The sequence below is a fragment of the Carlito syrichta genome, unplaced genomic scaffold (assembly GCF_000164805.1).
Source record: "Carlito syrichta isolate Samal-C Ts95f unplaced genomic scaffold, Tarsius_syrichta-2.0.1 Scaffold309294, whole genome shotgun sequence".
Taxonomy (NCBI): Eukaryota; Metazoa; Chordata; class Mammalia; order Primates; family Tarsiidae; genus Carlito; species Carlito syrichta.
In genome coordinates this window covers 367719-390625 of record NW_007253390.1, presented here as the reverse complement: position 1 = coordinate 390625, position 22907 = coordinate 367719, and the positions used below count along the sequence as shown (strand labels likewise).

At 39.3% G+C, this 22907-nt stretch overlaps 1 protein-coding gene across 7 annotated transcripts in view; it reads left to right on the top strand.

The window, feature by feature from the left end:
* Nucleotides 1-19802, top strand: part of DDX59 (DEAD-box helicase 59) — a 59013-nt gene extending 39211 nt beyond the window's left edge. The window contains exons 3-7 of one of the 7 annotated variants that reach the window (XM_021717116.1): nt 2358-2447; nt 11130-11381; nt 12388-12540; nt 13047-13175; nt 19369-19802. In XM_021717116.1, coding sequence (XP_021572791.1) covers nt 2358-2447; nt 11130-11381; nt 12388-12540; nt 13047-13175; nt 19369-19503 — 759 coding nt within the window. In that variant the 3' untranslated portion in view covers nt 19504-19802. Of the gene's footprint in view, nt 1-2357; nt 2448-11129; nt 11382-12387; nt 12541-13046; nt 13176-16776; nt 17278-19368 lie in introns of those variants that run through there. The other 6 variants (XM_008067108.2, XM_021717118.1, XM_021717117.1 and 3 more) reach the window with 6 other exon arrangements.
* The last annotated feature ends 3105 nt before the right edge of the window (nt 19803-22907 follow it).

Here is a 22907-nt window from a genome sequence, read left to right as displayed (position 1 = left end):
ACGTATAAGTGGACTCACACAGTTAAAACCTGTGTTGTTCAAGAGTCAGCTGTACATATGTGTGTGGGTTTTTCTATATCTGTTTATTAGAAGCCATGAGTTTACATTGATACTTCTAACTCTAATTCAACACAACAGGATTCATTTCAGGTTTTCTGTTTTCATATTTTTAACTGACCGGGAGAAACCTACCACGCCTTTTTCTTTTATGCATTTATTTCTTTGACCAATCCTCCTCTATGTCTCCTACCATCACTACTACCCCTTCCCACAGTGATGCCTAGACTCACTAGACTCTACCCTGCATGCTCCTTGGCCTCAGGCTTCAGCACCCCCTGCAGGGATGCCTTTCTGTGGAAGTTCCCCTTTATCTACCTGCCATTCCCACCCCTTGTACCAGCCCGAACTCCTTACAGGCGACTTTTGAGAAAAAATTAACTGAAACCTCTGTCATTTATTTAGCAAAGCTACCTTTCAAGAACAAGGGCAAAGTAAAGAACTTTTCAAATAAACAAAACTGAGAGTTACTACCAATATACCCTGTAAAGGAACTTTGAAACTAAGATATTCTACAGATGAGATGATTCCAGAAAGGAAGGTATGAGATGGAAGAAACAATGGTGGGCAAAGCAGATAGTAAGCATGTGGGTAAATCTCAACAAACATTGACTGAATGAAGCAGTAACAGTAATGAACAATCTGTGGGTTAAAACAAAAACAAAAACAGAAGCCAGGTACAGTGGCTCATGCTCATAATCCTAGCACTTTGGGAAGTCAAGGTGAGAGGGTTGCCTGATCCCAGGAGTTGGAGACTAGCCTGGGCAACATAGTGAGACCTTGTCTCTGTAGTAAATAAAAAAATTAACTGGGCATGGTAGCACATGCCTATAGTCCCAGCTACTCAGGAGGCTAAGGCAGGACTGCCAGAGCCCAGCAGGCTGCAGTATCTGTGATTGGGCCACTGCACACCATCCTGGACAACACAGTGAGACTCCAACTAAAAAAAAAAAAGAGAGAGCAGGGTGTGGTGGCTCACACCTGTAATCGGCACTTTGGGAAGCCAAGACAGGAGGATTGTTCAAGGCCAGGAGTTCAAGATCAGCCTGGGCAACATAGTGAGACCCTGTCTCTACCAAAAAATAAATACAAATAAATAAGTAATTAGCTGGGCGTGACAGTGCATACCTCTAGTCCCAGCTACTTGGGAAGCTAAGGTGAGAGAATTGCTTGAGCCCAGGAGTTCGAGGCTGCAGTGAGCTATGTCTGGGCCACTGCACTCCAACCTGGGAGACAGAGTGAGACTCTGGCTTAAATTCAAGAAAAAGGTAAAAGTGGTAATTAACTTTAGACTTTATTAAGTCATATATGTTGTTAAAATTCAAAGAAAGAACTAGAAGAATGAAAATAGAGTTTGTAACTTCCAAGCCAGCAGAAGGGGAAAAAAATAGAATGAACTCAGTTCAGAATAATTTGTATTGATTTAAATACCTGTGGTATTTCTGAAGTCTCTAAGGAAAACTTTATAGTTCTCTGCATACAAATCCTTATAATGCTTAGATTTTATCATTCTTAGTGATTTTACCTTCCTGTTGGTGTGTATTTGAAATGGAATACATTTGAATTTATTAGAGCATTTGTAACTCTATGGCAGTCAGTGTCTCATTTAATCCTTAAAATAATTATTATCATTTCCATTTTACGGGTGAGAGAACAGAGACATACACCATTACGAAATGCTAGAGCCAGGATTCCCTACCGAAGTTTGACTAAAGAACCCCTACTATAGCCACTACTTCTACTAATACGTTATAAAATTGTTAAGAGACTTAAACAACCTTAGAAATCATTTTGTCCAACTTCTTAATTTAAAAATGAAATACAAGGTCCAGAGATATTGTGGAATTTGCACTTGTTTACTGTGCCAGATGGCAGCAATAAACTGCCCTTCCTGGTCCCTGCGTGGTCTCAAGCCTCTCCCTCCCCTCTCTTCCCCCCTCCCTGGCTGCTAGAAGCCTCCCTGGCCTCCCAGCCTCAGGACTGTCGTAGATGCTTTTCCCTCTGCCTAGGCCACTCTTCACCTTGCTTGCTCTTACTAATCCTTTGTATTTGACCTTATATGTTAGGTAAAACTGGATGGATCCCTCTGTTTATGGCATACTGTATTTATCTCATGAGCACTTTCTTCTTTCTTTATATTGTGAGTTTCATGAGAGCAAAGACTGTGTCTGACTTATTCATCATGGAATTCCAGGTGCTTAACACAGTGTCTGGCACATATTAGCCTCTCAATAAATATAGCATGAATTAACAAATGACTGTTACCTAATCTTAAAATTTGCTTTTTCTCTTTTATTTAGGTTATCATAGCAACCCCTGGACGACTCCTGGATATAATAAAACAGAGCTCTGTAAAACTCTGTGGTATAAAAATTGTGGTAGTAGATGAAGTAAGTAGTGGTGTTTAAAAAACATTTGTTACAAAATGTTATGTAAGTTATGAAAAGTAAAGTTATATCATTTCAATGTATATTCAGGGCATTTTCTTTCTCTATGGGAAAAAACCCAGTCAAAATTGCAGTTGTGGTTCTTAAGCTGGTTCTTGTGTAGCACTGTGGCTAGCATACGGTATACTACACTAGAATTACACCAGAGATATCTTTTCCTAGGTGATAGAAAACACAAATTCAGCCGGGCTCAGTGGCTCAGCCTGTAATCCCGCACTTTGGGAGGCTGAGGTGAGTGGATTGCCTGAGCCCGTGGGTTCGAGATCTGCCTGGGCAACTTGGCGAGACCTCATCTCTACAATAAATCAAAAAATCAGCCGGGCATGGTAGTGTGTGCCTGTAATTCCGGCTACTCGGAAGGCTGAGGCAGAAGGATCACTGGAGCCCAACAGGTCGAGGCTGTGGTGGGTGGGAGCGGCCACTGCACTCCAGTCTGGGCGACAGAGTGAGACTCCAACTCAAAAAAAAAAGAAAAGAAAACACAAATTCAACAAATTCTTTATTCTCAATGATAAGTTTTTAAAGTATTTGATGCTTACTGTCATTTGTCTGTAAAAGTAAAAGATTTAGTAGTAGATGATTAGTAGTAAGTGATTATTAACTGGAATCTTGAAGTAGCTAATAATGGTTAGCTGGACGGCCTTTATTTTATTCTATTTTTTCTCTGAGGGTGTAGACATCTGTGGTTTTGATTTTCTGTATTACATATACCATAGAGGCTTTTTTATATTTTTGGCATGGTTAATAAGATGAAGTAAATGTATTATCCCTTGCTGATATTCCAGCATACGAACAAGCATGGGAACACAGAACCGTGAGCCAGCCCACACTGGGCATGTGCCATTCCTGCGTCTGGGGCACAGGTATCTTCCCACATGTTCCACCATCAGTGACAGAGCAGAGGCCTGCTCTTACCTACCAGTGATCAGAAATGAGGGTTGCTGGGTGCTGACCAGTGATAGTGTCTTGGCCCACCTTCTGTGGGCCCCCATAAGCAGAGGGAAAAAACACGTCGCAAATACCCTCAGGACCAAGGTTTGAACATTTATTCTGCTTCCCATGAGTTCTTGGGCAAATCGTTTAATCCACAGCTGTGTCAAGGATAAAGGGTGATTGTAAAAATGTTTCATAGACTGAAAAGTCCTGTAGAAATGTAAAACAATAAGATTTAGTAACTTAAAAAGTACTGCTAAGTCAGCATTTTCTCGGCACAGCTTTTTGGTAGAACTGATTTTTTGTATCAGATAATCATTAGACTTACTGCCACCCTGAATATATGACTGAGCTTCCCTTTGTTGATAAGCCCATGTTCTTAAGTTCTTCCCATCTTAGGAACCTGAGAAGTAATTCTTGTATGGAATTTAAAGTTAGGTTCTATTCACCCTCACTTCTTTTTACAGCATTTTCATTTCCTTCCACTGACAAAGTTTCATAAAGTTTTTCAGTGCAGTGCTCACTGTCATGGTACAAAGGAAGTACTCATTCAGCAGACATGGATGAAGTGCCTGTTATGTGCAGCCTCAGTCCCAGCTCCGTGGCATTTATGGAATATGGTTTCTGTGTGGTCTAGAGGGGAAATTAGCTGGTAAACAGCATAATTGGTTATGTACTGAAACTGAAGTCAGTACAGAAGTGCTATTTAGGTACAGATTGACCAACTCTGGATACATTTGGATGGCGTCACAGGAAGTTTTGAATACCATTCAAACCTTTACTTGGTGATGAAATCTTTTTGGAGAGAAAAGATACATACACTTGAAGTAAAGACAAGAAAGACCATTATTGTATGTACTGAGATACAGAAGTACTAAATGTATGATACAGGGTGGGATTGGCAAACACTTTCTTTAAAGGACATAGTAAATATCTTGGGCTTTGGGATTGTGTGGTCTCTATTACAACTACTCAGTACAACTGTGGACAGTGTGAGAAAGGATAAGTGTGACTAGGTTCCTGTAAAACTTTTTACAAAAACAGGTAAAGGTCTGAATTTATCCCTAGAGTCATAGTTTGTGACTCATGAATACAAGCTTTTAGTAAAATAATCGGACTCTATAAGATACACTAGTTGTCCAGGACAAATAAGGTCAGAAGGAGAAATAAGAGAGCAAATATACTGGTACTGTAAAAAAGTTGCTTCTCAAAGATGATATTTGACCTGAGCCCCAAATGATGGAAAAAGGTTTAGAAAGCAAGAGGCTATATCAGATATTCCAAGTGAAGGGACTAACCTAAGAGAGTCAGAAAGTTCAAGTGTGCGTGTGCAGAGGCATAGAAGAGACCACCAGCTTGAAGACTTCTTCCTGAGAAATGATAGGAAGTAAAATTGTAGTTAGGGTGGAGTCAAATTATAGAGGGCCTGGAAAGGAAAGCAGAAGAATTTGGTTTTCATGTGGGAGACCATGAGGCTTCCTAAATTATTGAGTTGGGGTGTGACATGTTGAAAGTGGTGGTTTAGGAAGGTTATTCTGCTGCTCAGTATGAGAGAAATCAAAGAAGAGAGAATCTGCAACAGAGCAACCAGCAATCCGGACGGGAGTGAGGGGTTGTTAGGGTGGAGGCAGTAGGCGTCAAGGCTGAAATCAGGGTAAGGGAATCATTCGTGAGTCTTCGGGTGACTGAATATGAGAGAGGAAGAAGAGGGTGCCTCCATAATTTATGGTTGCGCCTTTAACTTTAGAAATGGGCAAGTGGATAAATACTGGGTCTCAGTAATAATATTTGAGTTTGGTTTTAGTTATGTTCAATTTTTTGTGAATGATGAGCTAAGGGAACTAGCCCATAGATCTGAAATATGCATTGGAATCCCTGAGACATGCTTTCTCTAAGGAAGGAAGGTTAGAGAGAAATGGCCAGAAAGAGAGACACAGACTGGGGCTGAGAGCCTGGCTTGTGGAGTTTGAAGATGAGTCAGTAAACAGAGAAGCAGTTTGAGAGACCAGAGAGGAACTGAGAATGAAAATTATCCCGGAAGAAGAGAGAACCACTGTTTCAAAAGAATGGGCAAGGATGAAAACTGAGGTAACTCCTTTGAAATTGGAAAACTCGGTCACCCCTGTCTCTGTCTGTATCTCTATAAACTCTATCTGTATCTCCTATCATACCTGTCCTTTGGCCTAGAATTGTCTCCCACCACATCTGCCTGCTCTTACTTCCTTCAGTGTCCCTAACTCTGAAATACCTCACTGCCCCAGACGGATTTTAGACCTTTTATCCTCTCTGCTCTGCTGAACTGTGCACAGACTTTTTACGTTTCTCATTTAAGTTGTGTTCCCTGCTGTATTCCAGTAATCAAGCACAATGTTTGCCCAAGTTCCCTAGTGATAAGAGTCACCTGGCATGCTCAATGAATGTAATACAAGACCAGACCTCTTACTTGGGTGTTCTGATTCAGTAGCTCTGAGTTGGAGGCCAGGAATCTTTAAAAACTCATTCCAGGTGATTCTTATCTTCAGTGAAGTTTGGGATACCCTGACTAGTAAGTTGCCTAATGTATACTTGTTCAGTGCCTAGAAGTAATGAGTATTCATTTAGTTATGAAATACGTTTTTAGCACTTTTTATGTGCTGGACACTTGTTGGTTTTGAAGATACAGTGGAAAGTGAGACAGGTGAGCTCTGTCTCATGGGGCTGTGACAAATGTACCTCACAAAGTGATTTGGCAGCGGCAACCGGGGCTTACCTTAGATTGATAGTCAGGGGATGACTCTCTGGAAAGGGACATTTCTGCTGAGAGCTGAATGAGAAGAGCCAGGCTTGCAAAGATCCATCTGGAGGGAAGACTGTTTCAGACAGGACAGCCAAGGCTGTCCAGGTGCCAGTGTGCGAGCAAGCATGAGCTATTTGGAAGCAGAAAGAAGGCTGGTGTGGCAGGGTCACAGAGAGTGGGCAGGGAGTGGTAAGAGAGGAACTTGGGGAGTGGACAAGGATAAGAACTTGTAGTACTTTTAGGCCATGGTTAGAAGTTGGATTTTATTCTGTGTGTGATGGGAAACCATTGGAGGGTTTAAGCAGAGACGTGAGAAGATCTGATTTATATTTTTAAAGAATCTGATTGCTTGAGGAGAGTGGATTATGGGATGGAGATGACAGGAATGGGGACAGTTTCACAGATGTGAGCTGCACAGAAGTGACTGGCTTTGGTTTGTGTGAGTGGTGTTGCCAAGATTGTTGATGGATTAGATGTGGGGTGTTGAAGGGAAGGGATGAAGTAAAGGTTTCTGATGGCACCGTCTCCTGGAATGTGTACTGGATTCGGAGCGGGTTTGGCAGGAAGGAAATACAAAAGTCTGTTTTGAACATGTTGAATTTGAAGGGCCAGTTAGATCCAAGTGGAGGTGTTAAGCTGGCATTTGGTTTCTGCCACGAGTTCAGGGAAGCAATCATGGCCAGAGATATGACTGTGAGAGTATTTGATGCATACATGGTATTAAGAACTGTGGAACTTGCTGATCTTATCTGGGGAGACAGTATAGACGGAGATGTGAGGGGACCTGTGGCACAGCCTCTAGGGCTCCCCAACATATAGAGATTAAGAGTAAGGAGTCAGAAAGAGTAGCCAGTGAGAGAGGAGAAGAGTTGTGAGAGGAGAAAGAAGTGCTTGAAGGAGGTGGTGGTCATGATGTCATATGCTGTAATTTAAATATACAGTTTCAAGCATATGCTTATTGTAAGTTTTGGTTGACCCATCTTTTTCCTGTTAGACCATAAATTCATTGAAGGTAGGGTCTGTTCATGTGGCTTGACCACCTAGCACATAGCATTTCAGCTTGGTGCTTATAACATAGACTCTAGAGATTACCAGGTTGCCAAAGTCCATGTCTAGCCCCACTGCTTAATGACTATGTGATATGCCTCAGTTTCCTCATCTTTAAAACTGGGATCATAGTAGTGCCTACCTCACAGGATTGATGTGTAGCACTTGGAAAGGTGCCTTAGTGAACATGAGCTTCAAACCACAGTTAGCCACTCACTAAAGATTTGGTGTGTGAGAGAGTGAATATTCAGCCTTGGGGACCTTCAAGAGTGAGGTTTTGACAGTAGATACGGAAGTCAGATTGTCAGAGATTAAAGAAGTCATGTGTGGCCGGGCTCGGTGGCTCAGCCTGTAATCCCAGCACTTTGGGAGGCCGAGGCAAGAGGATTGCCTGAGCCCCCGGGATCAACACCCACCTAGGCAAATTGACGAGACCTCATCTCTACAATAAATCAAAAATTAGCTGGGTGTGGTAACACACGCCTGTAGTTCTCCTCCTTGGAAGGCTGAGGCAGAAGGATCGCTGGAGCCCCGCAGGTCAAGGCTGCGGTGGCCAGGAGCATGCCACTGCACTCCAGTCTAGGTGACAGAGTAATACTCCAACTCAAAAAAAAAAAAAAAAGAAGAAGTCATGTGTAATAAAGAACTGTAGGCAACACTAAAGACAACTTTTTTGTTTTCTAGAGAAGTTTTTGGCAAAATGTGTTTTATAATAGGAGATATCTAGGTTTACCTCATTATTCTTCTTACTCTATGTTTACCTCTTTCTGTTGCATTTTCAGAGTAACTTTGTTTAATTGTAAATGGTTCTAATATTTGAAACACCTTATAATTGTAAATGGTTCTAATATTTGAAACACCTTATAGTTATGTATAGTCCCCTGCTTTTATTTCTAAGAGCTTTTTAAAAGTATATATAATTTCACATTTTAATCTGCTAACATTCCTCTAAAGTAGATAGGAAATAGATTAATAAGTAGAAAATTGAGTTGTGGAAAAAATAAGATTTTCCCAGGTTCTGATTCATAATGACTTTCAAAAAGATGGTGTTTAGATGGGCACTGGTACATAGATGTTATGTTTGTGTATGTATAAATCAAACAAAAGTTTCACAAAACATTAATTATCCTTACTATGTGTAGTTTGTTTATTCTATATTCTGTTGTTTTTTAATGCTTTTTATGGCCCACTCTGCATTTTGAACAACTATAATTCATGCACATTAAAGACAAGTTGGAAAATGGGGGGATGGTTCCATATATCTACCACATTAAAATAACTGTAGTTAGTGTATTTTCAGATTTTTTTTCCTGTGTGTGATTTGTAAGTGGCCTTAGGAGTTCAGACTTTAATCTGAATACGTTGGGAATCCTTGAAGGAATTTTAAGCAGGAATGTATTATAAACAGACTCATATTCTGGATGTGAAGAAAGAGGGAATACTGGTTCACAGAGTGAAGGGAAGGATTTGAGCCAGGGCAGTGACTGTAGGGTTGGGGAGGAGGGATTTCCAGACATATTTAGGAGATGGAAAGTAAGGGAGGTGGCAGGAATGTCTAGATTATGGGATCATAGGTAGGTTTAATTCTTTATACTTTGTTGTGCTTAGTTTTCTACAGTGAGTGTATTCTATTAGTTTTTTAAAATACAAATTACATCTTAAAGAGAGACTTAAAGACTCTTTGAGGTTGACACTTGGGGAGTGATTTCCTACAAGTGATTGTCAGACCATTTTGGTTTCAGCCACAATTCCAACAAGCATAGAATTTAGTTCTAATGAGATGAGGGAAAAGACTAGTGGATTGAACTGTGAATGTGAAGTAAATAGCAGAGGGATGGAGGGGGAGTTCTGTTCTACTCTTTCAGAAACTTGCATGAGAAGAGAGACTAAAGGAATTTCTTTCTAAATGCCTGCATTTTCTGAAAGCCAGGAGAAGAGGGTAGGACTTAGTGGGGTTATTGAGAAAAGTGGGCGTGTGTGTTCTCCGGTGTCTCAATTAATGGAAGTATTGGCTGAGTCTTATTATGCTGTTGGCACTGTCCCAAGTGTCTTATATACTTTACACTTTATCTCATTAGTCCTCATAACAGCCCTATGTGGTAGTTACTATTATCATTCTTATTTATAAGGGGGAAAAACTAAGGCTTAAAGCTGATTAACTTGTTTAAGGTTGTAGTTGGAGCCAGGATCAAATCCAGTATGTCATGATTATTTTAAATCTCTTAAATGTCATAGGCTGGGCTTGGTGGCTCAGCCTATAATCCCAGCACTTTGGGAGGCCAAGGCGAGTGGATTGCCTGAGCCCGCAGGTTCGAGACCTACCCAGGCAACTTGGCGAGACTTCGTCTCTACAATAAATCAAAAAATTAGCCAGGTGTGGTAGCACGTGCCTGTAGTTCCAGCTACTTGGAAGGCTGAGGCAAAGGATCACAGGAGCCCAGAAGTCAAGGCTGCGGTGGCCAGGAACTGTCACTGCACTCCAGTCTGGGCGATAGAGTGAGACTCCTGTTCAAACTTTAAATGACAGTACATTAGTGGACACTTGAAAATACAATGCTGAGCTGTATGCAGTGGTTCATACCTGTAATCCCAGCTGCTAAGGAGGATTACTTGAGCCCAGGAGGTTGAGGCTGCAGTGAACTACGATCATGCTGCATTCCAGTCTGGGCAACAGAGCCAGACCCCCAACTCTAAAATTAAACAAAGCAAAACAAAGCCCAATACCTTAACAGCTTAAAATAATTAAATATCTTATTGTTCCCAAATTATAGATACCCAGATTGTATCTGAAAATCAAGAGAGCTTTAATCTTTTGTTTTTTTAAGGCAGCCCTGACATTTTTGCTGTTTGCTTAGTGATAAACTCATTGTTGTAAAAAAAAAAAAAAAAAAATACAGAGGTATAAAAGGAAAGCGAAAGCTGCTGTCTTAGTTCTTTCCTGCTGCTATAACAAAATACCTTAGACTGGTATTGTAAACAACAGAAACTTGTTTCTCAACAATTCTAGAGACTGGGAAGTCCAAGGTTAAAGTGCCAGCAGATTGAGGGTCTGGTGAGGGCTTGTCTCTATTTCAAAGATGGTGCCCTCTTGCTGTGTCCTTACACAAAATCCCCTAAACCCTTTTATAAGGACACTAATACTATTCATGAAAGTGCAGCCCTTATGACCTAATCACCTAGAGGCTTTACCTCTTAATAGGAGCATATTGTGGGTTAGATTTCAGCATAGGAATTTGCGGGGGACACCAACATTCAGATCACAGCAACCTCTGACATTAAATGTTTTATTTAAAATAATATCTTATTATAACTACAGTATTTTTTCATAGTTTAAAAAATCAAACTTTGTAAAACTAAAAATAAAAAAGTTAAATTGTCTCCCAACAGCCTTCTCCCCAGTGTTAGCAATTAAGTTTCTTGAGTGTATACACATAACAATATTTTTAACATAAATAGTATCCTGTTATGCATAGTGTTCCGTACTTTGCTTTTTTCTCCTAGCAGTAATCCATTATTTAATAAAAGGTCTTATGATCATTTTTCTTGACAGCATAGTTTTGTATTATATGGATCTACCATAATTTACCAAGTCCTCTATTGATGAATATTTAGAATGTGTATGGTTTTCTGCCACTATTAATAATGCCAATATCAACAGTCTTTATATATCATTGCAAACATTGACACAGTTGATAATTTTATATAAATATATTTTTTCCCTGTTGAGTCTTTGTCTTTTGACATTGTGGTCATAGTTTTCTGTTTAAGGGTTCTTAATTTTTTTATGTTCTTAATCATATCAATCTTTTCTTGAGTTATTCTAGGTTTTAATGTCAAGTCATACTAATTTTAAAATGGTTTTATTTTAGGCTGACACCATGTTAAAGATGGGCTTTCAACAGCAAGTGCTTGATATTTTGGAAAATGTTCCTAATGATTGTCAGACCATTTTGGTTTCAGCCACAATTCCAACAAGCATAGAACAGCTAGCAATCCAACTTCTGCATAATCCTGTGAGAATTATCACTGGAGAAAAGAACCTACCTTGTGCCAATGTACGTCAGATTATTTTGTGGGTGGAAGACCCAGCCAAGAAGAAAAAATTATTTGAAATCTTAAATGTAAGCAGTAAAGTAATCAACCATATTTTGTAGATTGCATTTGCATTTTTCATAGCTCTTCAGAGAATGATTTTTAGACGGAAGTTTTGGGGAATTTGGTATAGGTGTTTACTAATAAATTGCTTTACCTACTTTAGAATTCTGAGAGGATCAAATAAATTGTTATTTATGAAAACATGCTGGATAGTTACAGGGTTGGGTTTTCTTTATTATAGAAAGATATTTAATTATCAAGATTATTCCTAAAGAATTTTTTTCTTTCCAAAAACTTCAGTTGTTTTTATATAAGATAGAGGCAAGGTATTTTTGACTATTCTGTCCTAGAGAATTTTTTTAACTGTTATTAGTTTAGACAGAAACTTGTTAAGTGGGTGGCATGTGCAAGCATAGTTACTTACAAACACAGTATTAAGTGAAATATGATTGGTAATAAGTAATGAGCGGTATGTAGAGCTATATTATTGCACTTAAAATGTTTGAATTACTCTTGCAGTATTAATGAAGTGATGGAGAAATGCAAAAGGCAGTAGACTTTGGCTTCTGTTTGTGCATATTTTAAAGGAAATACTCCTTTTTTCCTCCTTAACAATATTTATAGGCCAGTCACAGTAGCTCATGCCTGTTATCCCAGCACTTTGGGAGGTTGAGGTGGGAGGATTGCTTGAGTCCAGGAATTTGAGACCAACCTAGGCAACATAGCAAGACCTGGTCTTGACAAAAAAAAATTTTTTAATTAGCTGAGCGTGGTGCACATGCTTATAGTCCCAGCTACTTTGGAGTCTGAGGTGAGAGGATTGCCTGAGCCCAGGAGATTGAGGCTGTAGTGAGCCATGACTGTGCCACTGCACTCTAGCCTGGGCAACAAAGTGAGACCCTGACACAAACGAAAAAAAAACAACCCAATATTTATACACCTATTGGTAACTAGCTTGTACTAATGCCTTCAGAAAAGCATTGTAAATTATGTCATATGAATAATTTTAAATATGTGTTTTCAATTTTTCAGGATAAGAAACTCTTTAAGCCTCCAGTGTTAGTATTTGTGGACTGCAAACTAGGAGCAGATCTGTTGAGTGAGGCCATTCAAAAAATCACAGGTCTAAAAAGCATATCTATACATTCGGAGAAGTCACAAACGGAAAGAAAAAACATATTGAAGGTTTGACACTCAACGTTCCATATTCTCTTTCCTATAAATCTGTTTTGCCTCATTTTCAAGAGATACAATATTACAGCTGGTTTTTTAAAGCAGACTGTTTTTTAATGACTGCAGGAACTTCAAGCAATCAGTGACCATGGAGTTAATATTCTCTTGCTCAGGCTTGTGTGTTTGAGATGCACTAACCCTGATCTCTAAAAAGTATATACTAAATAGATTACTCATTCAGAATTCATCATTTCTTAAATCATTCCAATTTAGGGCGGGGCAGTAGTTCACCTTTGGAAAATATTTGCCTGTGTAAATTAATAGAATAAATTCCATGAGGGTTGGGGAGAATTTAAGCTGCATACAGATTTCAGGTGTATTAAGACCTTTACTGAAAAGATATTGCAACAAAAATATTAGGGTAAGCATTGAAAAAAGAAAGACTATCAGAATGACATAAAACCACATGGAATAAATTCTGAATGAATAAGTTTTTTGCTTTTTTTTCTTTTGGAAAGGGATTACTGGAAGGAGACTATGAAGTTGTAGTGAGCACAGGAGTCCTGGGACGAGGCCTAGACTTGATCAGTGTCAAACTGGTTGTCAATTTTGATATGCCTTCAAGTATGGATGAGTATGTCCATCAGGTAAAGAGATTTATATGTTACCACCATTTTGTTCATGAGTTTTACTGTCAATGTGATGTTAAGTTAAAAACAGTTTTTTTTAAAAAAAAGACATAAAACTTTATCTATTTTTGCTTTTAAAATATATATGTATATAAACTAAAGTTTGCTTTTAAAAACTATATGTATGCCTAAAGAGTATTTTCAAAAATACCTGGAAGTAGGTAACCTAAAGTGTTCATTTAAGCCAAGTGCAGGCTCACACCTGTAATCCCAGCACTTTGAGAGGTCAAGGCAGTAGGATCACTTGAGTCTGAGAGCTGGAGACCAGCCTAGGCAGCATAGCAAGACCTTGTTTCTACAGACAAATCAAAGTATTAGTCAGGTATGGTGGCACACACCTATAGTCCTAGCTACTTAAAAGACTGAGGCAGAAGGATCGTCCTTGCCCAGGAGGTTGAGGCTGTGGTAAGCCATGATCCATGCCACTGTACTCCAGCCTGGGCAACAGAGTGAAACCTTGACTCCAAAAAAAGAGATAAATAAATAAAACATTAGCTGGACTCGGTGGCTCAGTCTGTAATCCCATGATTTGGGAGTCTGTGGTGAGTGGATTGCCTGAGCCCGTGGGTTCAAGACCCGCCTGGGCAACTTGGTGAGACCTCATCTCTACAATAAATCAAAAATCAGCCGGGCGTGGTAGCGCACGCCTGTCGTTCCAGCTACTCAGAAGGCTGAGGCGGAAGGATCGCCGGAGCCCAGCAGGTCGAGGCTGCGGTGGCTGGTAGCGGCCACTGCACTCTGGTCTGGGCGACAGAGTGAGACTCCAACTAAAAAAAAAAAAAAAAAAAATTTTTTTAAAAAATAATAAATAAATAAATAAAACAGTTAAATTATATAGAAATTTTTTGGTTTATTTATGTTTTTTTATTTTGCTTATTCTCTTCAGTGAGCATATAATCAGTGAGCTTTTATGATCAGAAAAAAAGTTTGTTTAAAAAGACTGTTTTAAGTTGATGTATCTGGCCAAAATATAACCGATCTTTAAAGTATTTGGTTTTTTAGGAATCTTGTCTTCATCTCCTCTTCATATCCTTATTTGTTCTAGTCTTTCACCTTTTAAAATTTGTTTCTTTCCTTTGCTTCCAAGGGAAACAATAGTTTCTCTTTGTAGCAGAAATAGAACCTTCTCTTAGCACTGCATGTTATCTCACTGACTGCTACCTGTCTTCCTTCTCCGGCATCACTTACAAACTCTTCAAGTAAAGCCTTTCTCTGGTGTTCTTAGAATCACCTCTGAATGCCATTTACTTGAATCGCCTGCCGAAATGTTTCTAGCACCTTTAATGTGTTGTCACTTTTATTTTTACTTAGACTTAATGATATAGCAGTACTTCTTTCTCTTTATTTTATTTCTTTGGTACCACCTCACTTACCTGCACATCAGAGAATTAAGTATTCCACAGGAGTTGAATCTTTCACTTAGCATAATGTTCTTACATTTCACCCGTGTTGTAATATGGATCCGTATGGCATTTTTTTTTGAATTGCCAAATAACATTCCATTGTGTGAATCTATTACCTTGTTTATCTATTCATTAGTTGCTAGATACTAAGGTTGTTTCTACTGTTTGGGTGCTATGAATAATGCTGCTAATGAACATTCATGTGCAAGTTTTTGTGTAGACGTATGTTTTCATTTCTGTTGGGCGTGTATTAGGAATGGAATTGCTGGGTCATATGGTAACTCTATGTTTAACATTTTGAGGAACTGCCAGACTATTTTCCAAAGTGGCTTCAGTATTTTACATTCCCACCAGCAGCTGATGAGGGTTCCAGCTTCTCCACATCCTCAACACTGATCTGTCTTTTTGATGATAGCTATCCTAGTGGTTGTGAAGTTATAACCCCTGTGTTTTGATATGCATTTCTCTGATGACTCATGATGCTAAATATCATTTCATGTACTTATTGGTCATTTTTTATATCTTCTTTAGAAAAATGTCTATTCTATTGCTTTGTCCCTCTTTCGGATGGGTTGTCTTTACTATTGAGTTGTAAAAGTTCTTTGTGTACTCTACAAGACTTTTATCAAATACATCATTTGTGAATATTTTCTCCCATTATGTGAGTTAAAGCTACTTTTTATTTATTTTTTCTTATTTCTACATGTTTTTCTGTGGACTTTATAGAGAATTAGCCACTTTTTATATTAATTTTTATTTTTATCAGACCAATTCAGTAATTCAGTAAATCAGGTAAAAATAAAAGCTGACACTGAAAACCCTATTTGCTTACCTCACTTCTCCCTAGTCTCACTCCCTTGAGGCAAGGCCTTTCAACTTTTTCACAGTGTTAAAATCCATATGTATTAGCAGGCACTAGCTATCATTTAAATATTTCTGAATATAGACTTCATTTTACATTTCAGTTAAGGATCAGAAATTGGCCATAATTGTGTTTCCCCCTTTTCTGAAGAGTTTCCTTGGTATATTTTCATTATATATTTGGAGACAAGTAGATTTTGTACCTTATTACAAAGTGTGTTTTCCATCACAAATATGTGTCTGTTTAATTGTCAAAATGAAAAGTAACTTTTGCAAGAATGGATTAGTATAAATCTAACATTTTAAGACATATGCTAAAGTAGAGTCCTCTTGTCCTTAATGCAGGGGCTTTCAGTACTTTTTTGGTCTTAACCCCTCCACAATAAGAAATATCTTTATGTCAGCCGCACTTTGGGAGGCTGAGGTGAGTGGAGTGCCTGAGCCCGCAGGTTCGAGACCTGCCCGGGCAACTTGGCGAGACCTCATCTCTACAATAAAAATAAAAAATTAGCCGGGTGTGGTAGCGCGCGTCTGTAGTTCCAGCTACTTGGAAGGCTGAGGCGGAAGGATCGCCGGAGCTCAGCAGGTTGAGACTGCGGTGGCCGGGAGCGGGCACTGCACTCCAGTCTGGGTGACAGAGTGAGACTCTGACTCAAAAAAAAAAAAAGAAATATCTTTATGTCATTACCCCTCTCACACACACAAGTATAGCTGAAGCACAGGCTTCACAGATAGTTTTATTAAATGTGATCACTCTCTTTTCCTTTCTTTTCTTTTTTTTGAGTCAGAGCCTCCCTCTCTCTCCCAAGCTGGAGTGCAGTGGCACAATCGTGGCTCACCACAGGCTCGACCTCCTGGGCTCAAATGATCCTTTATCCTCAGCCTCTTAAGTAGCGGGGACTACAGACTCATGCCACTATGCCCAGCTAATATTTTTTTCTGTTTTGTAGAGATGAGGTCTCATTATGTTGTTGTGCAGGCTGGTCTCAAACTCCTGGGTTCGAGCAGTCCTCCCATTCAAGCAATGGCCTCTCAGAGTGTTGGTTTTACGGTTGTGAACCACCAAGCCTGGCCACTCTCTTTTTTTCTATTTGGGCTGTTTCATTAAAAATATGCCAGTGGCAGCCTACTAAACTGATTACACAAATATATTGAGATGCACAATTCAAAAACTGTTGTCTGACTAAAGGTTAATCTTAGTAAAACTACTTTAAATAATAGTCTCCATTTTCCATCAAAAAGACATTAAGATTTTATAAGAACATTTTGAAAATGTCCTTTGCTTTTCATTTCAGGTTGGAAGAGTGGGGAGATTAGGTCAAAATGGAATGGCAATTACTTTCATCAATAATAATTCAAAAAGACTCTTCTGGGATATTGCAAAAAGAGTAAAACCCACAGGATCTATTCTACCGCCGCAGTTATTAAATTCCCCTTATCTTCATGACCAGAAGAGAAAAGAACAACAGAAAGATAAACAGACACAGAATGATCTGGTTACAGGAGCTGATCTTATGGACATTATTAGAAAACATGATAAAAGTCATTCTCAAAAATGATTTGCTATGCCACTTTGAATGATTTTTTTTGTTGTGTGTAGTCAGCAAAATTTCTGTAAATTATTACTGTATGGTTTGAGTAAGTAGAATTGTACATGAAACAAAAAAATCTTTAAGATATGATTTTTTAAATTTACTAAGATTTCTACAATATTGTTTTTATTTCCCTTATTAATTCTCATAAGTTAAAAACATCAGAAGATGAATTTTTAAATAAAGTAAAATTGTTTTCTCTGAGCAAATATTATTTTTTAAAATAGTCCTCAGAGCAACTGTCAGAACCAGAAGCCTCCCCAGCAAAGAGCTTGACTCAGAATGGTGATTCATTTGCTTAGTATCCCCACAGTGACACAAGCACGTTAGCACTTGACTTATTGTTGAATGATTGAGTTGGGGAAAAAAGTAGTGATATAAACCGGAAGAAGTGTTCAGAACTGCAGTTGAAAGATAAATATGAAATGTCTATTTTTATTCTCAGTGATTTTACATTCAGCTTGGTTAGCAAATTTTTTAATAATATTTAAGGTGAACTGCTTATGAAAATAATGTCAAACTATGTTAATGTTGCTTTGCTAATTCAATTACTAGTTTTAAATACTGGAAGGAAGGATAAGTGCTTAGCTTTGATGCATCTATATTTTCATTTGTTTGAAAACTGTTGGCATCACTTTAGTTGGGGAGTTTAGACAGTATATTATACAAACGTTGACATTTAAACAAGCTTTACAGCTTCAGTATATTCCCCAAGGAGTGTGGGAGAGCTTTAGCTAACTAACAAGAGTTCCTGTATCCATAGTTTCTTAGTGTTACCTCTAACACCCAAAAGAAGGAAGGGAGTCAGAAGTTCCACAAAGAGACTACGCACCTTTAGGACTCTGACTCTCTCTCTGTTTCGGAATGTCTGCTAACTGTTGCGAGGTGAGTTTGATTTTAAAGGAACAAGGACGAGGCGACTGTTAAGGTCACGGGCTGCAATAGCAAAGGTGCATTAGGAGGCTTAATATATACTAAGTGCCTTCAGAGTGTTAGTAATAATAACCAGAGAAGAAGGCCGTTTTCACTAGACTCAAACTTGTTTATAAATAAAAGTGATATAGCCAGAAAATTAAGATAGCTCCGTAAATCAGCATTTATCAGAGACTAAACAAAAATGAATAATATTATGCTAAAATGTAACCTCACTGGTTCACTTAATTTATTGGCGATCTGGCTTCTATTCCCTCCATTGTACTCACACTGATCTTTCAGTGGGTTCTGATGACCTTCTAAAACGACATATTCTGCCAGTGTTCACTTGAAACATATAATGCATTGGTGGTTGTTGACCACTCTGAAATTCTCATTTCCTTAAGCCACCAGTTGAATGAGATAGTGTTGAGGGAAAGAGGCCCTAACTCACAGGCTCAGTATGAAAAGTGTAATTGCAGATGTAGCCCAGTAGGGTCAGAGCTAGCTGTTAGTGCCCTTCCCCCTTCCTTCCTTCTCACCGCAGCATCTTCAAGCCCCTCTTACTGGTTCTTCCCACCTCTTCAAATCTCTTAACTCTTGACCTTCTGCTTCTCAAACCTTAAGATCTTTCCCTTGGCTCACATTTCTGCTCCTCTGTTGTCTGAGGTACTGCAATGCAGTGGTTGCCTCAATATGATGGACTTTATAGACCAGGCTTTTTAAAAATTGATTTCAGCCTGAGCCCGTGGGTTCGAGACCTGCCTGGGCAACTTGGCGAGACCTCATCTCTACAATAAATCAAAAAATTAGCCAGGCATGGTAGCGCGCGCCTGTAGTTCCAGCTACTTGGAAGGCTGAGGCGGAAGCTGGAGCCCAGCAGGTCGAGGCTGTGGTGGCCGGGAGCGTGCCATGCACTCCAGTCTGAGTGACAGAGTGAGACTCCAACTCAAAAAAAAAAAAAGAGGACAGAAAAGCTCCCACAGTGGGAGGGGATCCAAGGGGGTTGCCTGACGTTTGTTTTACTTTACAGTCGCTGTGTATGTAATATGACAAAAGTACTGAATTACCTTTTTGATTGATTCATTGCCAGATTGAAACAAACGTCTTTTATATATCAAACACCTTAATTATGAGTGGCTTTTAGACTTTATGAGATACTTTTAGTGCCATTCTATTAGTTTTTCTAATGCCAAGCATATTTTTAAAATCAACTGTTTTTCAGCAAGTCAAAGTGGGTTTTTTTAATATGGTTTCATAACATCTTTGCAAAGAACATTGCCACATATTTAAAGTATGACTCACTGATTAATTTAATAGATCTCAGCTGGATCCATGGCCTGTCATATTTTCTGATACAACTATGCTATTTTCTTCTGGCAGCTGAGTATTATTCAGGTTGTACCTTTCTATGGAATGAATAGAAGCGTACCACTTCTTGCCTTGTTTGGCACAATCAATACAAAATTTGCTCCACAAACAGGAATGGTACAAGAGGTAAGGTGTCATCCAAGGTGACTTTCCTGGCAGCAGCAAGTAAACTGACTCCAGACAGATAGGACTCCTTTGTTGTGTTCAAGGCATACTTATACTGACCCCAGAAGCTCTAGGGCCACAGTGTGAAAACCAACCAATGATAATTGGGTAAACACCATTCTCTTCTTCTGCTGGTAGCGTGAGAACCTATTTTATATTTTATAATGTGTGGCATGTGTGGGTGTTATTGGTCAGTATCAAAGCATACGACAAATGTTCACTTTTGTAATGTGTTTACAAATAGTAATTTTTAAAAATGAATTTTAGCATTGAAAAATTTGCACATCGCCTTTTCTTGTTTTATCCCAGAAAGATGAAGACTTGGTAAAGCTGTTTGAGAATAACAGGGCTCCAGTTGCAGTTCCACCAGTTTTTTTTTTTTTCCTTTCATTTTTGTTTTTTTAATTAGGGCAAATTAATTTCTACTCTAATCGTTAGCTTTGCTCATCTGTAAAATAGGGTTTGCCTTAAGGTTCTCCAAGGTCTTCCCAAGCCTATATTTTCTGTGCTTCGTATTTTTAAATCCCTATTTTCCTAATTAATTTGCTTCAGAATAATCCAGAGTGGCGAATGTGGATGAAACAAGATTGGCCAAGAGTTGATCCTTATTGAAACCGGGTGATGGGCACATGAACGTTTAATGCTATTTGGTTTACATTTGACAGATTCAAAATATTCCATAATAAAAACATATATGTATATATATGTTCTCCAATACCATCCTTTCACTTGTGCCCTAGCTACATGTCTTCACCTTTCCTTGGAGCTGCTTGGCATGTTTAAAGCCAAATTTAGCTTCTTACAGAAAGCCTACTTCTTCCTTTCTGACTTCCCTATTGCCTACGGTGCCACCATGCCCCCAGTTTTGCTCAAAGTCATGCTGTCATCATTGAGTCATTTATCTCCCTAATTTCCATATGCTTAGTCATAAAGCCTATCTGGTTTTCTTTCAAAATGTCCATATTTTCATGACATTGAACCCCAGGACTCTATCATTTCAAAATAATAGCAGTTTCTGAGTTTACCGTTCTAATCATAGGTCACTTGCTACTCAATATTCCTCCAATCCAGAAATCCAGAGCAGGAGAATCTTTTTAGAGTGTAATTTCACTGTATTGAGTCCTTAATGTTCTCTGTAAGTTCTTGGAAATCATGACTTGAAGTGAAATGACGTATAACGAAACCAGTTCTACCACAGGCTAATGGATATAAAAGGGTAAAGTTCCCACTGCATATTTCTGGTCCCCAAAACACCACCAAACTTCTAAATAAAGACTAAAACAGGCCAGAAGCTCCCTGCTGACAGCACCTTCAAATCTGAGTTCCAGCTGGTTCCGAATCCCTCTTTCAGGGTCCACTTGCCCTTCTCGCTTTCCTCTCCTTCCTCCCCAGCAGAGTCGTCTGCCCGGGTTTCTCTGCCTGTTGGACCAGGGCTGAGCACCATCGCGGAAGGACTGGACAGTTCATCAGAAGCACCGTGGGCACATTCACAATGCGAATGATTCACTGCTGGCGATCAAGGACTGATGTGTCACAGCGAGCTCTCACACTTCTGACACAGCTAAAGGAGAGCAAAGAATCTGCTGTATTTGAACAATTGTAATTAGGAACTGCTTTTAACTTTTTTTTTCGGTTTTGTTTTTTGCCTTTGTCTTTTTTTCTGTTTTGAATCCTGGTGATATCTACATTGGAATTAAAGAAAATCTTAAGTGCTGGGAATCAGGAAGTAATAGTAAAGTGAACTCTGAAACTAGGGCAGCATTTTATTTTATATATTTTTATTTATTTGTTTGTCTGTTTATTGAGACAGGGTCTCAGTCTAGCCCAGACTGGAGTTCAGGGGCACGATCCCGGCTCACTGCAGCCTGGAACTCCTGAACTCAAGTGATCCTCGTATCTCAATCTTCCAAGTAGCTGGGACTTCAGGTGAACACCACCATGCCCAGCTAATTCTTTTTTTCTTTTTCTTTTTTTTTTTTTTTAAGATGAAGTCCATGTTGCTTAGCCTGGTCTGGAATGCCTGGGTTCAAGTGATCCTGTCACCTCAGCCTCCCAAAGTGTTGGGATTACAGGCATGAACCAGATGTGTCCAGCCTAGGGCAGCATTTTAGAACTGATAAAGCTGCCTTGATATGTGAGTTAAGCAAGTGAGTACATTCAATTAAATGTAGTGCTTTAGGGAAAGAAAATTAGGGCATTTGTAAACAACTGCCATGATTTTTAAGACATTTTACAAAATTAAGCAATTTAAAACTGTCATGAATGCAAAAATAAAAAAGCAGCAGAAAATTTCCAATTGAAAATAACATTTTTAAGCCAGGTGTGGTGTCTCACACCTGTAATCCCAGCACTTTGAGAGGCAAAGGCGAGAGGATTGCCCGAGTCCAGGAGTTCAAGACCTCGTCTCTACAATAAATCAAAAAATTAGCCGTGTGGTGGTTCACGCCTGTGATTCCAGCTACTTGGAAGACTGAGGAGGAAGGATCACCTGAGCCCACCAGGTGGAGGCTGCGCTCCAGTCTGGGTGACAGAGTGAGACTCCTACTCGAAAGAAAGGAAGGGAGGGAGGGAGAATAAATAACATTTTAGTCTGGGCATGGTGGCTTATGCCTGTAATCCTAGTACTTTGGGAGACTGAGATGAGAGGATTGCTTGAGCCCAGGAGTTCGAGATCCACCTAGTCAACATAGCGAGCTCTTGTATTTGCAAACAATTTTTTTAAATTGGCACGTGCCTATAGTATCAACTACTGGGGAAGCTTGGTGGAAGAATCGAGGCTGTGGTGAGCTGAGATCAAGCCACTTCATTCTTCTGCGTGACAGAGTGAATTTACATAAACTGTGTGTGTATGTGTGTGTACACATTCACACACAAACTATCTTTGGAAGGATAGTAAAAAGACAAATATGTTAGCTTATGGGCAGAGAGAGCTGGGAGACTTTCACTATATGTCCTTTTAAAATAATGGACAGGCCGGGTGCGGTGGCTCATGCCTATAATCCCAGCACTTTGGGAGGCCGAGATGAGGCCGGGATGAGCGCATTGCCTGAGCCCATGAGTTCCAGACCAACCTGGGCAACTTGGTGAGACCTCATCTCTACAATAAATCAAAAAATTAACCAGGCGTAGTGGTGCATGCCTGTAGTTCCTGCTCACCTGAGCCCAGCTGGTCGAGGCTGTGGTGGCCGTGCGTGTGCCACTGCACTCCAGTGACAGAGTAAGACTCCAACTCAAAAAAAAAAAAAAAATAAGGGACAAATTTTATATTTATTTATTTATGGGTAAATATTACTCAATTTCCTTAAATTATTCTGGAGGGAAAGTGGAATTGTGTGTGTGTGTTTTATAAGTAATACACTTTATTTTTATTATATCGAGAAAGTATT